At 51.7% G+C, this 16408-nt stretch overlaps 1 protein-coding gene across 3 annotated transcripts in view; it reads left to right on the forward strand.

Annotated features, from left to right (window-relative positions):
- The window catches only part of MAP3K12 (mitogen-activated protein kinase kinase kinase 12), a 17784-nt gene extending 1769 nt beyond the window's left edge, over window positions 1-16015 (forward strand). Inside the window, exons 1-14 of one of the 3 annotated variants that reach the window (XM_006756995.2) lie at window positions 8876-9080; window positions 9180-9388; window positions 9744-9927; window positions 11014-11205; window positions 11481-11639; window positions 11797-11955; window positions 12531-12639; window positions 12809-12918; window positions 13045-13161; window positions 13286-13423; window positions 13622-14246; window positions 14422-14492; window positions 14585-14855; window positions 15271-16015. In XM_006756995.2, coding sequence (XP_006757058.1) covers window positions 8944-9080; window positions 9180-9388; window positions 9744-9927; window positions 11014-11205; window positions 11481-11639; window positions 11797-11955; window positions 12531-12639; window positions 12809-12918; window positions 13045-13161; window positions 13286-13423; window positions 13622-14246; window positions 14422-14492; window positions 14585-14855; window positions 15271-15369 — 2580 coding nt within the window. In that variant the 5' untranslated portion in view covers window positions 8876-8943 and the 3' untranslated portion in view covers window positions 15370-16015. Of the gene's footprint in view, window positions 1-8874; window positions 9389-9743; window positions 9928-11013; window positions 11206-11480; window positions 11640-11796; window positions 11956-12530; window positions 12640-12808; window positions 12919-13044; window positions 13162-13285; window positions 13424-13621; window positions 14247-14421; window positions 14493-14580; window positions 14856-15270 lie in introns of those variants that run through there. The other 2 variants (XM_006756993.2, XM_015559578.1) reach the window with 2 other exon arrangements.
- Window positions 16016-16408: the final 393 nt, after the last annotated feature.

Raw genomic sequence — 16408 nt, forward strand, 5'->3', positions numbered from 1 at the left:
GAGGTTCTGGGAATGGAGGAGCTGTAGACCTGGACCCGACGCCTGTGGGGATGGGAAGGAGAGGAACGGAGCGGAGGGACGCTGCGGCCCAGCTTGGAGATGAGCCTCCAAGCTTGTATGGGGTAGGGGTGGGGGTATGGTTGGGGAACCGACTTAAGGACAGCGGGCAAGAGACCATCCACCTCTCCTCCCACTCTTCCTCAAAGAGGAGGAGGAGTTTTGGCCCTTGAGAGAGGAGAGGAAGGATGGACAAGGCCTGGTGCGCCCGTGGACCCCTACAACCTCCCCCCAGACACACACACGCTTAGCAGGCTGCACCTGAGGGGTGTAGGCAGCAAGCACCTGTTCCTGGAGGCCCCGGCAATGGTCTCCTTCCCCGTCCACGGTGAAGCCCCTCATCCCCTCCAGCTATGGCATTCACCTTCTCCGTCCAGCTGTTGCATCCTCCCCGCCCCCATTCATACGTGGTTTTCTCTCTCTGTTCTTCCATCTCCTCTGGTTTTCCTAACCCATTGCCCAAGCCCCGGCCTTTCGTGAACCCCCTCCTCCCTTTTACCCACACACTCCTCACACTCCTTGGCTTAAAAATACACAAGAATCCTTTCCACAGAGTTGAGACTCCCCATAATCATGGCCTTGGCTGAGGGGAGGGAAGAGAAGGGGTCCGAGGCTTTCTAGATAATGGAAGGAAATGGTGGGGCGACCCTTAGAATTTAGGGAGTAGTCCTACCTTTTCACTCCATGACCGGTTCTCTCTTGGGAGGAGAGTGAGTGCCCATGAGGTCTCCCCCACCCCAGTTATCTCAGGGCAGTCAGTGCCGCCCACTAAACAACTGCAAATCCCTCCCAACTTTCAGGACCAACCCCCTGGCTCTGGGAACTCTGATTTTCGGCCAGAGTGTCATTCACACCAAGGAAAGGCAGGCAGAAAGGATTCAGGAAGGAAAGGACCCAGGTGTGCCCTGGGCCTTCCTACACAGACACCAAAGTTCCTCTGAGCTGGTAGAGCCTACTCTTTTGTGTCTCACACTTAAGAGTGGCAAAAGCAGCTTCCCTCCCCAGCCTGCCACTCACCCACTCACATTGGGGACTGGGGATTCTGGGAGACCCACCTCTGGCCACGTGAAAATGTACAACTAAATATCCATCCCCTCCTTAGACCCAGTTATGAGCAGAGGAGGCAAGAAGTTTAAGTAAGGAAGTGGCCCAGGACTTCCTGGGCGTCCTTACAACTGAGGATGGCAGAACCCCTCTAAAACCAACTGCTGTTCCCCAGTCCTCTCAGGAAGTGATGGAAGTGATGATGTGGTCATCGGCTTTGCCAGGAAGAAGACTCTAAATTCTAGTACCCTCCACCCAGGACTCAGCTAATGGAAAAATGGGTCCTTGTGTGCAGTCCTGCCTGGGCTGGGGGGAAATAAGGGACTAGGGATCCACCCTTCAGAAGTCCCTGCTGGGGGAGCAAAGTGTGAAGATGCCAGCAGGGGACACAGGGGCTTCGTGAGGGGTTGCCCCCAAAGACTGGTCTCTCTGCATCTGCTCCCAGGACTAGGGTTGTGTGTGTTGGGGAAGGTGATGAGGAAGCAGGGACTCTATTGCAGAAGAGACCAAAGATCTCCCAGAATAAAGAGCCCTTGTCCTTTCTTCTTTCCTTGCTCCCCTTTGTCTCCCCTCCTGTTTGTCCATGTCCCTTGCCCCTTTCCATTAGTACCCTGCCTACTGCTTCTTGTTTTGTGGAAGAGGGAAAGGGAAAGAAATGATGGGAATTACATGAATAAAGCCCCTACTAATGCTTGTCAGGCACATTTCACATGGCTAATGCTTATAGGGGCTTGCTGGGTGCCAGGGACTGGGCCAGGAACTTTATTCAATAATACTTACAACAGGACTAAGAGGTAGTGTTATTATCATCATCTTTATTTTAGGGATGAGGAAACTAAAACTTAAGTAATCTGTTCGAAGTGAAAAGGTTAGTACGTGGCTAGAGCTGGACCAGAGCCTGTGTTCTTACCCACCGCTTATATATTGCATACCACTGTGTGACAGGCACCACTGCCCCCATTTAGAGGTGAAGGAACCGATGTCTGTTAAGAAGCCTCATATTCCAGGTTGCCCAAATGATCAGAAGCAGAGACAGGATGTCAACCCAGCCTCTCTGATTCTCAGGTCATCCATTCTCCCTCTACTGCACACTGTCCCAAGCTAGGTGACAGAAATGGACAACACTCTGTCCTTTTCATCTCCTCTTTAAAAATCAATTTTTAAATTTCTTACTTTAAAGCAATTTAAAGTCATTACTGAAATACTAGAAAATATAGATAAGCCCCAAGAAGAGAAACACCCACAATTCCACCTGCCTAGAAAATGGTACACTGGTATCTATTCCTCAAGCTCTTTTAAAATGCACATTCAGCCCTAGCAGGTTTGGCTCAGTGGATAGAGCATTGGCCTGCAGACTGAAGGGTCCCAGGTTCGATTCTGGCCAAGGGCACATGCCTGGGTTGCGGGCCCGATCCCCAGTAGGGGGCGTGGAGGAGGCAGCCGATCAGTGATTCTCATCATTGATGTTTCTGTCTCTCTGTCCCTCCCCCTTCCTCTGAAATCCATAAAGAAAAGAAAAAATAAAATGCACATTGAGCTCAGGAACTATTTGTTAAAATACTCTGAACTTCCTCCTCCACACTCCTCTGAAGTCCTGAGCAGGGCGGCCCTCTGTGAGCCCCGTGGCCCAGCAGATCTTGCTCCTACCCTGTCCTTCCCCTCAGACTTTAAAGGGCAGGGTGGAGGGGTGATCCTAGACCACATTGGCCAGGGGGTGAGGAGGGGGTGCAGAGAATTAGCCTTCCTCCTCAGACCAGAGGAGGAAGTATGGCAGGATTTGCAGAGGAAGGACAAAGGGTCTGGTAGAGACTCTAGCACACACCGCCATTGTGACCTGGTGTGCCTGGAACCTGGAATTGAGATTTGCCTTGGGGAAGTAGAAGGGTGGAGACCAAGTCTCCCTTTTTCTGGTCAGACAGAAAGACATGGCCTTTCCAGAATTCACAAAGAAAGACCTGGTGTCCAGCCAACCGGGAAGACAAGCCAGGGACTGTCTTCAGAGCATTCCTACATCGTTTCACTTACCCCTCCCCACCCCATGAGGTACCGTTGGGAGCCTTGGAGAGGTTACGTTTCTTAAACTAACTTTTGGCAAAACTGAGATTCTACTTCTGATCTATCCAAATCCAAAGCTGGCTTTGTTTTCCCCCCATTTCTCAGCACCTTCACTGCCGGAAGATGTGGCGGCCACTAGGGTTCTCGGGGCTTGGCCTGTATGAGGCTGAGGGCCTGGATTTCGTTTTCTCCAAGGTCTCAGGAGAAGGCATTTCCCCCGCATGAGGGCACTGAGAAAAGCTGTAGTTCTTTTTGTCTGAGAAGAACCCTGGGCCAGAACCATGGATTCTGTAAGATGCAAAACAACAAGCGGCAGCCAAATGACCAGAAGGCATGGCCAGAAGGGGTCGGTCCATCCTCTAAGGCAGTGGTTCTCAATCTTTCCCAGGGGTCGTCTAAGACCATCCTGCATATCAGATGTTTACATTACGATTCATAACAGTAGCACCATTACGGTTATGAAGTAGCAACGAAAATAATGTTATGGTTGGGTCACACCATGAGGAACTGCATTTAAAGGGCCAGAAGGTTGAGAACCACTGCAAGGGTCTCAGAGCCTGCAGAGGTGAAACTAACATTCCAGTCTTGGGTATCCTTTCCCCAGGAAGGCCTCCCTTCCCACCCCTGCTCAAGAAAGAAGGGGGATCTCCCTCCTCTTCCTGAGTGCCAAGTGCAGTCCGGAACAAGTGGCTCGGGGTGAACACCCAAGATTTAGACAGATGGCCTGGCCTCTCAGCAGAGCCTCCAAGATGCCAGATAAGCAGCTTGGCGTTGAGATTGTGCTGTTAGGAGGAACCAAGAAAGAATTCAAAGGGTTTCCTTGCCACGGGCCTCCAGCATCTCAGGCTGGAGAACCTCGGGGGGAAATTACAGGGGGAAGAGGGTATTCCCTGCCTTCACCCCACTTATACAGCCTCCTGAAGAGGAACTCTAGGAACCAGCACCAAAGCAGAGAATCTAGTAGCAGAAACTGGGTGTCAGGGTGTCCAAAAAGCCTCTTACCCTGGAAGATGTATAGCTTAGGGACCACTGTCCCCTCACCCAATGTGGAACAGAGTTCTGCACAGTAAGCACTTGATAAACATGGTGGACAGGTGACTGACAGATATCCATCCACTCCTGTCACATCCCTGCCCCTTCCCAATGCTCTGCATAATTGATGTCTGGGGAGACAGCTCCCCTCCCCCAGGTGACCAAATGTCTGGGCCAGGGGTTCCTAGCCATGTCCTCCCAAAGCCCTGGCTCCAAGGCCCAGCTGGTGTGGGGGGCGGGTAGTGGGGCACAGCTGGCAGGTCAGAGAGAAAGGAAAGGGGGGTGGGGGGTGCTGCTAGAGAGAAATCTCCCATTTACTATAGCTCCCTGGAGCTTCACCCCTTCAGGTCAATCTGGAAGAGTAGTCATTAGCCTGAGAACAGGGCGAGGGTGGATTGAGCCTGGATAGATTCCCTCCCTTTCCCTTAGTCCCATCTTTTTCTTCAGCTGCTCCCACTGCCCTACAAGACAAACAGGTGAAATGGCTTCTCCCTCTCTCCCCGGCTGCTGGCCCTGGATACCAGAGGGTCTCTGGGGAAGTCTGGGGAACCGGAGGGAGGCTGGGCTTCATGGCACCCTCTCTCTGCCTGAACCTCTGAGTTGCCAAACGCCAAATGAAGGCTGAAAATTTCCTTTTAAAAGCCAGGTGTTGTGCCTACTCAAGGCTCAGCGTCTAAACAGAAAACGAATCATCCTGTTCTTCAGTCAGTCCCTTCTGCTCTCCTTTTTCTCAGTGTCTTCTCTGCTTTTCAAAATCAGTTTTTCAATCCGTTCTTCTCAGGTTTGACTCTCCCTGACTTCACGCTGTTTCGGTCTCTGGATCTCTCACCTTGTCCCTCCCGCTCTGGCTGTGCCTGTTGTCCTTTCCGTGTTGATTCTCCCTTCCCCCCGATTTCCTGCTTCCTCTGTGACACTCACCCCCCTGCCAAACTAAGTCCACTCTCCAGCATCGGTCTCCCTCTGCTTGCGCCGAAGATCTGCATGAGGGGCAGAGGGAGGCAGGGCAGGTGAGGGGCACCCACCGAAGCAGCCGGCAGCTGCACGTGGGCCAGCCCGGGTCGGGGGCGGGGTGAGGCGCAGCCCCACCCCCGCGTCGCTGCTCACGTGACTCAGGGCTAATCTGGTCCCGGTGACTTCACGCGCCGCCTCGGGCCCAGTCGTCATGGTTACGCCGCAGCGCCCAGCGCTTTCCTCAACCTGCTGTGTCCCCTCCCCTTCCCGACCCGGACCCCCTCCGCCCGCAGCCATGCGCCACGTGATGACCGGGAAGGGGGGGTGGGGGTGGGCCGGTAACCCTTTCCTCTCCGCCTCGTTTGGGCTCCTAGCGGGCCAGCAAGTGGTCCTGGCTCCTCCTCGATGGCCCACCCCGCCGTCCCGCCCTGCTGGCCTGCCAGGGAGCTCCAGCCTGTCTTCTCAGGGGTTCGGAAAGGAAGCCCCATTTGAGGGCTCTGGTGGCAGCCCTCAGATCCTCTAGGCGCAGCTGTTCTCAACCTGTGGGTGGTACCCCCTTTGGCAGTCCAGCGACCCTTTCACAGGGGTCGCCTAAGACCATCCCGCATATCAGATATTTACATTACGATTCATGACAGTAGCAACATCCTATATAATAAAGGGCTAATATGCAAATTGTCCCCTTGACTGGGAGTTCGACCAGTGGGCAGGGCCGGCAGCCAACCACCCATGGCCCCTGCCCTTGGCTGGTCCAGCCCAATCAGGCTGATCAGGGCAGGCCAGCTGGACCCCACCCATGCACGAATTCGTGCACCGGGCCTCTAGTTACAGTTATAAAGTAGCAACAAAAATAATTTTATGGTTGGGTCACAACATGAGGAACTGTATTTAAAGGGCCAGAAGGTTGAGAACCACTGCTCCAAGGGGAATTCTGCAGCGCACTGGCCTGTGTTTGTCATTTGCATTGTAGTGTACATCTAACGTTGAAGGCGCGCATCTCCTGGGATATGTTGGGGATTTAGAGGCTGGACCTGACTGTGACTTCAGCTCTCTGCACCTGCTTTCTCAGGAATATAAAGGGGCCAGTGGTAATATTTCCTTTGCTGGCTGGTTCTGAGGAGTGATCGGTAGTGTAGGTGCAAAGTGTAGTAAGACATTCCTCTGGGGTGAGTAGAACAGTGGCCCCATCTTACTGAGCACCTGGTGCTGTTTGAGGCCCCGGGATCGATCCCATGCGAAATCATAGCTCTCAGAGGAGCCAGGCGCCCTATCACATGCGGCCGGGGTAATGGGAGCCATGACAGAGGCACAGGGGACTGTGCACAGCAGCAGGGACAGGGAGGAAGACTTCCAGGATGAAGTGAGATGGGAGAGCAAGAGATCCGGCTCGAGAGCACACCTGGGGACCGATTCTGAGCCTCTTCCCAGCTAAGCTTCTTGGGCAGGTTAATAATACCTCTGTCAAATGGGCAAAGGATGCCTACCGTAGAGCTTTGAGCATTAAGTGAGCCAATGTGTCTATGACAGAGGCTGACATATATAGTAAGCCTTCCATGAGAGTAAGCCATTCTCAGCTCAGTTGTGTATGGCCTGGGTGGGTACCAGTAGCAGTAGGAGATGAGGCTGGGCAGCGGCCAGAGCTCAGAGGTAAGGCAGGTGGACCAAATGCAGTGGATCATACTAAAGGGTTTGAAGCAGAAGAGGGGTTGCTAGCCAACTTTTAGTTTTGAGCATTGTCTGATACACCCAAAAACGTTTTGACTTCAGTTCATGGTCAGGGCACATACCTGGGTTTTCAGCTCAATCCCCCATCGGGTGGGTACAGAAGGCAAACCGATCAATGTTTCTCTCTCCCTCTTCTTCCCTTCCTCTCACTCTCTCAAATCAGTAAAATATATCCTCAGGTGAGGATTTAAAAGAGAAAAAAGTTATTTTAAAGGCTGGTGGAGAATGGGTGGGGGGGGGCGGCTTTGGAAGAACTTGGAAACCATTTAAGAGGCAGTTGTCCTGGGTCAGGTGACACAGCTAATAAAGCCTGGATTAAGTAGTAAAGTGGGAGTAAAGAAGAAAGAATAGAATGGCATTGGGTCAGAGCTTTTTAAACGTGTCAGGTACAAGAATCATCTGAGGTGCTTGTTCTATACACAGACTCTGGGCCCACCACACACCCACTGAAAAAGGCTTTGAGAGATGCCAGACGTCCATGTTGATCTGCGTCATTATCTAGTGCAGTGATGGCGAACCTATGAACTCATTTTTTTGGTTGATTTTTCTTTGTTAAATGGCATTTAAATATATAAAATAAATATCAAAATTACACATCTTTGTTTTACTATGGTTGCAAATATCAAAAAATTTCTATATGTGACACGGCACCAGAGTTAAGTTAGGGTTTTTCAAAACGCTGACACACTCAAAAGGTTCGCCATCGCTGATTCTAGTGAGCTCTCTCTGTGTGTAGATTCCTGACATCCCTCTCCTGATGGGACTCCGGTTCTGGTACAGGGTGTTAAGGACAATGAGAGGATTGCTGTCCTCAGGAACCCTCATATCACAGGATTTGGTACTGGATGTGGAAGGAGACGGGCGACTGGAATGACGCCCTATGTCAAGCCCTGGACAAGTTTGGTGGGTGCAGAACTCGTAGCTAGTTTACCCTTTGTACAGTTGGAGAAACTGAGGCTCAAATACAGCTTGCCTGCAGTCACACAGCCAGTACGTGGCAGAAGCAAGGCCAGGATTCAGAGTTCTTAATGATTGCTTTTTAAGTCGCATCCAGCTATGGATTGGGACATATCTTCATTGTCTAGAAAGCTGGGTCTTGGTTTGGGGATCTGGGAATGAGGCCGTGGAGAAAGAGGAGACAGGGTTTACTCTAACTGACCCCTGGGGGGAGAAGCTGGACAGATGGGGGTGAGGCTAAGCAGGATGAAGCAGTAGTCTACAACTGGTCCTGACACAACTTCTGCACCCCCATTGAATGGTTCTGCCTTGTTCCCCAATTGTGCTGGGGAGATAGTGGAGGTGATTGGCTACTGCCTTCACTTACCTGGAGGAAGCCCAGGTGTACATCTCTGAGCACCCTCACGGGAGACCAGATGTGAGCTCTGAGCCCAGGATACTCTCACCTGAGTTCAGTGTTCCTGCTACCGCCTCAGCTGTGTCATGTGTAAGTACATGAGCGGGAGGCCCAGAGATGTCACCTGAGAGTGCTTGGGTGGCCCTGAGTGTTATCACTGTCACCTTTGTGTGCTTCAGTGCAAGGGCCCTAGGTGTGTTACTTTTAGGTGCCTAAGGTTGAGACTCAAAAGGTATATATATATCTGAGACCTTATATGATATGTGTGTGTGCATGTGAGCCTCAAGTGAAAGAAATATGTGCTCCTAAGGCAAATTACAGTAGTCTTACAGTGAGAAGGGACTAGTCTGTTACCATAATACTTGAACTTGAGATATATTTTACCAGGACCTGAGCAGGGCTGTTACCTGTGTCTACGTGAGAATGATACTCAGGTATGTTACCTGTATACCTGAGTATCATTCTCAGACTTGTGTTACTAATAGACACTTTAGTGGAAGCCTGTGTATCAGGTTTCCTAAGACGGGTCCCAGGTGAAACTTGTGAAGGGGGATGGGTACGTGAAGGTGAGACTCAAATGTTATTTCAGTAGGGAGCCCAGCTCCCCAACTTGTGCCTGTGACTGGAGTGAGCATTCTGAGCGGACGCGCCTGTGCTTTGACCATTTCTCTCTCCTTTGTTCCCATAGGGCCCATCGCTCACCGCCACATTGGGGCCTAGAGGCCATGGCCTGCCTCCATGAGACCCGCACACCCTCCCCTTCTTTTGGGGGTTTCGTGTCCACCCTCAGCGAGGCGTCCATGCGCAAGCTGGACCCAGACACTTCTGACTGCACCCCTGAGAAAGACCTGACGCCTACCCAGTGTGTACTTCGAGATGTAGTGCCACTGGGCGGGCAGGGCGGGGGTGGACCCAGCCCCTCCCCAGGTGGAGAGCCACCTCCTGAGCCTTTTGCCAACAGTGTCCTGCAGCTACATGAGCAGGATGCAGGAGGCCCAGGGGGAGCCGCTGGGTCCCCTGAGAGTCGGGTGCCCAGAGTTCGAGCAGATGAGGTGCGGCTGCAGTGCCAGAGCGGCAGTGGCTTCCTGGAAGGCCTCTTTGGCTGCCTGCGCCCTGTCTGGACCATGATCGGCAAAGCCTACTCCACGGAGCACAAGCAGCAGCAGGAAGGTAGGCTTTGTCCACTTTGTCCTCAGGGACTCTCCCCCCCCCCTCCCCCCCCGGTTTCCCTGAGCTTGAGATCTGTTGGACAATCCCATCTAACTCACCTGTTGACCCTCTCTCCTGAGCTTGGCCCAAGCTCCTTATCCATCCATCAGCTACTGACTTCCCAGCTTTTTTTTAGGCCACCCATTTATGCCTTCCCTGTCCCCCCAAACCTAGTCGTCTTGACCTATTTTGGCTACGTTTTTGCCTCACTCTCCTTGAGTCATTTCAGCTAACCCAATCCTCTCCCCTGGGCCTATCACAAGGCCCTGAGGGTGGCTCTCTCTGAACCTTGTGGCACTGTGCCTCCTGTCCACAGACCTTTGGGAGGTCCCCTTTGAGGAAATCCTGGATCTGCAGTGGGTGGGCTCAGGGGCCCAGGGTGCTGTCTTCCTGGGGCGTTTCCATGGGGAAGAGGTGGCTGTGAAGAAGGTACGGGACCTGAAGGAGACTGACATCAAGCACCTGCGAAAGCTAAAGCACCCCAACATCATCACTTTCAAGTAAGGTTCAGGACAGGGGTTGGGGATACTATGCTGAGGGCAGGGACCTACTTGGGCGGCAGGGATGTACTCCACCCTGTTTATTTACTTTTAAAAAATATTTTTATAAATTTTTTTTAATCCTCTCCTGAGGATATATTTTTATTGATATGAGAGGGAGAGAAATATCAATGTAAGAGAGAAACAGCGGTCGGTTGCCTCCTGGATGTGGCCTGACCGGGGATTGAACCCACAACCCAGGTATGTCTCCAACCCAGAATCGAACCTGCAACCCTTTGGTGCACAGGAGGACGCTCCAATTGACTGAGCTACACTGGCCGGGGCTATCCTACCCTTTTATTTTTAAAAAATGATTTTTATTGATTTCAGAGAGGAAGGGAGATAGAAACATCAATTATCAGAATCAGTGATTGACTGCCACCTGCATGCCCCCTACTAGGGATCAAGCCTGCAATATGGGCATGTGCCGTGACCGGGAATCGAACCCTAACCTCCTGGTTCATGGGTTGACGCTCAACCACTGACCACCAGCCGAGCTAACCTACCCTTTTTATTTATATTTTATTTTTTTAAATATATCTTTATTGATTTGAGAGAGGGAGAGGGAGCGGTAGAAACATCAATGATGAGAATCACTGATCGGCTGCCTCCTGCACGCCCCCCATTGGGGACCAAGTTGGCAACCTGGGCATGTGCCCCTGACTGGAATCAAACCTGGGACCCTTCAGTCCACAGGCTGATGCCCTATCCACTGAACCAAACCAGCTAGGACTACCATACCCTTTTTTATTTTTTTATAAATATATTTTTATTGATTTCAGAGAGGGAGAGGGAGAAACACCGATGAGAGAGAATCATTGGTCGGCTGCCTCCTGCACACCCCCTACTGAGGATCAAGCCCACAACCCAGGCATGTGCCCTTGACTGGAATCGAACCTGGGACCCTTCAGTCCACAGGCTACTCTATCCACTGAGCCAAACCAGCTAGGGCTACCCTACCCTTTTTAAAGGAGACACCCAAATGGCATGGGTGGGAATGGGGTTCCAGGTATACTGGGCTGGTTCACACTACTGTTTGGCCCCCAGGGGTGTGTGCACCCAGGCTCCCTGCTACTGTATCCTCATGGAGTTCTGCGCCCAGGGCCAGCTGTATGAGGTACTGCGGGCTGGCCGCCCTGTCACCCCTTCCTTGCTGGTTGACTGGTCCATGGGCATCGCTGGTGGCATGAACTACCTGCACCTGCACAAGATTATCCACAGAGACCTCAAGTCCCCCAAGTGAGTAAGCAAGCAAGCAGGGAGACACTGATGTGCATGTTCTCCTGCAGATAACCCCACCCACGTCAGTGTAGCCATCTCCCTGCTTCCAGACCCTGTCCTATGTCCATGTGGCCATCTCAGAAACCCCTCCCAGGGACAGTCCTATCTCAGGAGGGTTGTGGTGAGCCCCCTGCCTCTGGGTGTCCCAACTGATTTAACAGAAAAGTAGAGTTGCTGCCCTGGATGAGGTGTGTGGAGGGGCCTAAACCCCAGCTGATTACACTCTTTACCAGCATGCTAATCACATATGACGATGTGGTGAAGATCTCCGATTTTGGCACTTCCAAGGAGTTGAGTGACAAGAGCACCAAGATGTCCTTTGCAGGAACAGTAGCCTGGATGGCCCCTGAAGTAATTCGTAACGAGCCTGTGTCTGAGAAGGTCGACATATGGTGAGGGCCAGGCTGAGGACTGAAATAGCAGGTGGCCAGAATAGGGAGTGTGGGAGGGAGGAGGGTTTCCCGGGCCTGAGTGCAAGTGAAATGTGTTGGTAGCAAGCAGGTCCTTTGGAGGGATCACCTCCCAAGTGATGTCCCCTCTAATCCCCAGGTCCTTTGGCGTGGTGCTATGGGAACTCCTGACTGGTGAGATTCCCTACAAAGATGTAGATTCCTCAGCCATCATCTGGGGTGTGGGAAGCAACAGTCTCCATCTGCCTGTGCCCTCCAGCTGCCCAGATGGCTTCAAAATCCTGCTTCGCCAGTGCTGGTAAGAGTGGCCTGGCAAAGCTGGGGAGTTAAGGGGTATGGCTGATGGTTAGCCAGCATGTAGAATCCAGGCATTCAGGCCTAGAATCCTGAACAGGGAAAAGGGGACAGCGTTGCCATAGATGGCTCTTGAAGACCCCAGGATTCAGACCATGAATCCAGGAGACTACAATGTAGAAATGAGAGGCGGTTGATCAGTAATCTGCATGCATGCATTCGATTCAAAGCCACAGGCTTTCTGTGGCCATGGGCAAGCACTACAATTCTTAGAACACAGAAGGGAAGAGCCCTAGTCCCTTATTTGGAACCTAGACCCCAAAGGAAGGTTGAACATTTCCCAAACTGTGTTTCTTTTAACGGAGTCATTAGGGAAAAGGTTGTTTTGACAAGCAAGTTGAAAATGAATAGGTTTGCTTACTGCAGAATTTCGATATGCTAACAGATAACAGACTAGGGAATTCTTTTATCAGAGTACATTCTAGGATTGGATTCATTAGGACACTGAGAAAGGATGCCCTAATTCCTTTCTGGTCCTCCCTCAAATTCCTTTCTCTAATGCAATTCCATTCCCTCCAGGAACAGCAAACCACGAAATCGTCCTTCATTCCGACAGATCCTGCTCCATCTAGACATTGCCTCAGCAGATGTCCTTTCCACACCCCAGGAGACTTATTTTAAGTCCCAGGTGTGCTGTGGGTAGGAAAATGAACACCTCACCTCCCTCTCTTTGAGGGGGGGCTGGGAAGGGTTGATTGGGTTGGAATAAATGTGCTTTGGGGGGCTGAGACCTGGTGTTGGTCAATCATGTACTTCACTCCCATGTTCCTCACCCCTCATTATTTCTCCACCCCCAGGCAGAATGGCGTGAAGAGGTAAAGCTGCATTTTGAAAAAATTAAGTCAGAAGGGACATGTCTGCACCGCCTAGAAGAGGAGCTGGTGATGCGGAGGAGGGAGGAGCTCAGGTGTGTGCCTGTGTTTGGAAGGGATTTCAGCAACAGCAGGGACCGTGGACCAGTTCCCAGGGACTGGGATCAATTATGGCACCCAGTGAAGACAGCTAACCTCAGGGACCCTTCTGCTCATTTCAGACATGCCTTGGACATCAGGGAACACTATGAACGGAAGCTGGAGAGAGCCAACAACCTGTACATGGAACTTAACGCCCTTATGTTGCAACTGGAACTTAAGGAGCGGGAGCTCCTCAGGTAACCATACGGCCCTTATGCAACCCTAATCCCACTTTCATGAAGCTGTGCCTGACTCAGATGCTACTAAGCCTGGGTCCCCCTTCCTGGTCACATGCCCAACTCAAGTGGTGTGTGTCTTTAGGAGGGAACAAGCTTTAGAGCGGAGGTGCCCAGGTCTGCTGAAGTCACACCCTTCGCGGGGTCTCCTGCATGGGAACACAATGGAGAAGCTCATCAAGAAGAGGAATGTTCCACAGAAGCTGTCACCCCACAGCAAAAGGTAAGACCTGAGTTAAGTGCTGAGGTTCAAAATTGGCAAGAGGGATGCAGAAGCAGGGAGTAGGAGTAAAGGACGCCAGGAAGACTGGTACTGTATTAAAAAGGGGAGAGAAGTGCTTTGTGTACTGCCCAAGGTTAGGGCATGCTTTCAGTTGATAAATTTGTTAATCTCAAACTTGTCCTTCCCCTCTCCCACCAGGCCAGATATCCTCAAGACTGAGTCTTTGCTACCAAAACTAGATGCAGCCCTGAGTGGGGTGGGTCTTCCTGGGTGTCCTAAGGGTCCCCCCTCACCAGGACGGAATCGCCGTGGCAAGACCCGTCATCGCAAAGCCAGCGCCAAGGGCAGCTGTGGGGACCTGCCTGGGCTTCGTGCAGCTGTGCCACCCCATGAACCTGGGGGACCAGGAAGCCCAGGGGTGCTAGGAGGGGGACCCTCAGCTTGGGAAGCCTGCCCTCCAGCCCTCCGTGGGCTCCATCATGACCTCCTGCTACGAAAGATGTCCTCTTCATCCCCAGATCTGCTGTCAGCAGCACTGGGAGCCCGAGGCCGGGGGGCCACAGGGGGAACTGGGGATCCTGGCTCACCACCTCCAGCCCGGGGTGACACCCCCCCAAGTGAGGGCTCAGCACCTGGCTCCACCAGCCCGGATTCACCTGGGGGAGCCAAAGGGGAGCCACCTCCACCAGTAGGGCCTGGTGATGGCGTGGGGCTGCTGGGAACTGGAAGGGAAGGGACGGCGGGACGGGGAGGAAGCCGGGCTGGGTCCCAGCACTTGACCCCAGCTGCACTACTGTACAGGGCTGCTGTCACCAGAAGTCAGGTAAAGTATGAGGGTTCTGAAGTTCCTTTTCTCCCTGGGGTCCAAATCCATGAACTCACCTCCCACATTAGGCTATCGTAAGCCATTCCCTCCTTAATGCTTTATAATTATGTTCCCCTTCCCTGGGCCCATTACCTCTTCCCACTTTTGACCAGTCTACTCATCTCTCCTACAGAAACGTGGCATATCATCAGAGGAAGAGGAAGGGGAAGTAGACAGTGAAGTAGAGCTGACATCAAGCCACAAGTAAGTGATGGAGCACAAGAAGTAATGACATTCTTTTGCTTCCTGGGCTGCAAGAAGTGCAGTCAAACTATAGGTGTCTCGCTGACCTATAGGTGGCCTCAGGGCCTGAACATGCGCCAGTCACTATCTACCTTCAGCTCAGAGAATCCATCAGATGGGGAGGAAGGCACAGCTAGTGAGCCGTCCCCCAGTGGCACACCTGATGTTGGCAGTACCAACACTGATGAGCGGCCAGATGAACGGTCTGATGACATGTGCTCCCAGGGATCAGAAATCCCACTAGACCAACCTGCTTCAGAGGTGGTTACAGGCCCTGAACCCTCCTTGCCCATCCAGCACCAGGACCTACTCAGGGGGGAGCAGGTGAGTAACAGAAACAGCCAGTACTGGGCAGGGAAGAGATACCTGGTCATTTGAGAGCTATTGGGGAGATAGATGCAGAGGCCAGAAGATAGGTTTTTTGCATTTTAGTCACTCTACCTGAACCTGTTTTCACCAATATTAAAGAGCAAGATCCACATGGTGGAATGAAGCCTATAGTGTGGCAATTTAGTTCAATAGGCTTGCTTACACAATAGCTAGAAATTGCAGCCAGGGAGGAATCCTGAAATTAGGAGTCTCATGCCTTGGAGAATGGCCTGAGCAACAAAATCTGGGGGCAGTAAAAAGCAGTAAGTTGCTGGCTATTATAACAAAGACTTCAGTGAGGGATTCTAAAGGAATCTACAATACAAGGGATTCTGAGCCTCACACCTCCTTGCATGTCTACTTTTCACAGGGCCCTCCCAATTCCGAGGACTCAGACTGTGACAGCACTGAACTGGACAACCCCAACAGTGGTGAAGCCTTGCAGCCCCCAGCCTCCCTCCCTCCATGAAAGCCACTCTTGTTCTTGTACATATGGAATATTTATATAAATAATATATATATGCGCCACATAATCAACAGAGAAAGACAGGGCTATCCCAGCCTTAAGTCAGGCTCAAGAGACTGACCCCCTGACCAATTCACCTAACTGGCAGCTGTGGAAATGAAGAACAAGGACTGCCCTAGATCTGTGGCTCAGGGCAAACCGGCCCCTCCCTGCTTGGCCCGGTTATGTTCAACAAGCAGTCAGGCAGTAGAAAAGCCCAACTTGCCTCCTATGGTCCTCTATAACCCCCATCCCCCCCCACCCCCAATACCAGGGAGAAGGAAAGGGAGCCACTTAACTGCACTTTTTTGTTTTCCATTTACTGTTTACACATTTTGCACCTGGGAGGAGGGAGGCTAAGGCTGGGTCCTCCCTCCTGAGGTTTCTCAGGTGCAATGTAACTAATTTCTTTGTCTCTTCATTTCTCTGCCCAAGCCCTGGCTTAGGGTCTAGGGGGGAGGTTAGAAGATTGTACAAGCATGTGATGGCTCAGGCTGAAGAACTGGGGTTTTAAGTCCCTGCTTTTATCTTGGTGCCTGATTGGGGTGGAAACTGTCCTATTGTAACCCCTGTGAGAAACCTTGAAATATAACCACTCCACGCAGGCCCAGCTGTCGAGGGTTTTCTTGGTGAATGAACGAGGTAGCATACATGATCAAGTAGGAGCCTTGGACTCCAGACATTATCTGAGGACTGTGGATAAATTACTTCCTCCTTTTATGCTCTTCTCTCTAAATGAACATCACTTAAAGCTCCAACCTTCTAAACTTGTATGCATAAATGGGAGCAGGTAACTAAAGGATGTTAGAAGGCAGATCTTAAAATGCTCCATCCTAATATGGAGAAGGACTATATATGAACAGTTATTAAAAACAAAGTACTGATGTTTTTTAGCTTGGACAAGGGAATAGACATTCCTAGCAACCTGAATCCGAGTCAGACACACTTCCAACAGCTTCCAGGTGTATGCATGTGCATCCTTTCCCACACCCCAACCCCTAGT

Source organism: Myotis davidii, unplaced genomic scaffold (genome assembly GCF_000327345.1).
Source record: "Myotis davidii unplaced genomic scaffold, ASM32734v1 scaffold233, whole genome shotgun sequence".
Classification (NCBI taxonomy): domain Eukaryota; kingdom Metazoa; phylum Chordata; class Mammalia; order Chiroptera; family Vespertilionidae; genus Myotis; species Myotis davidii.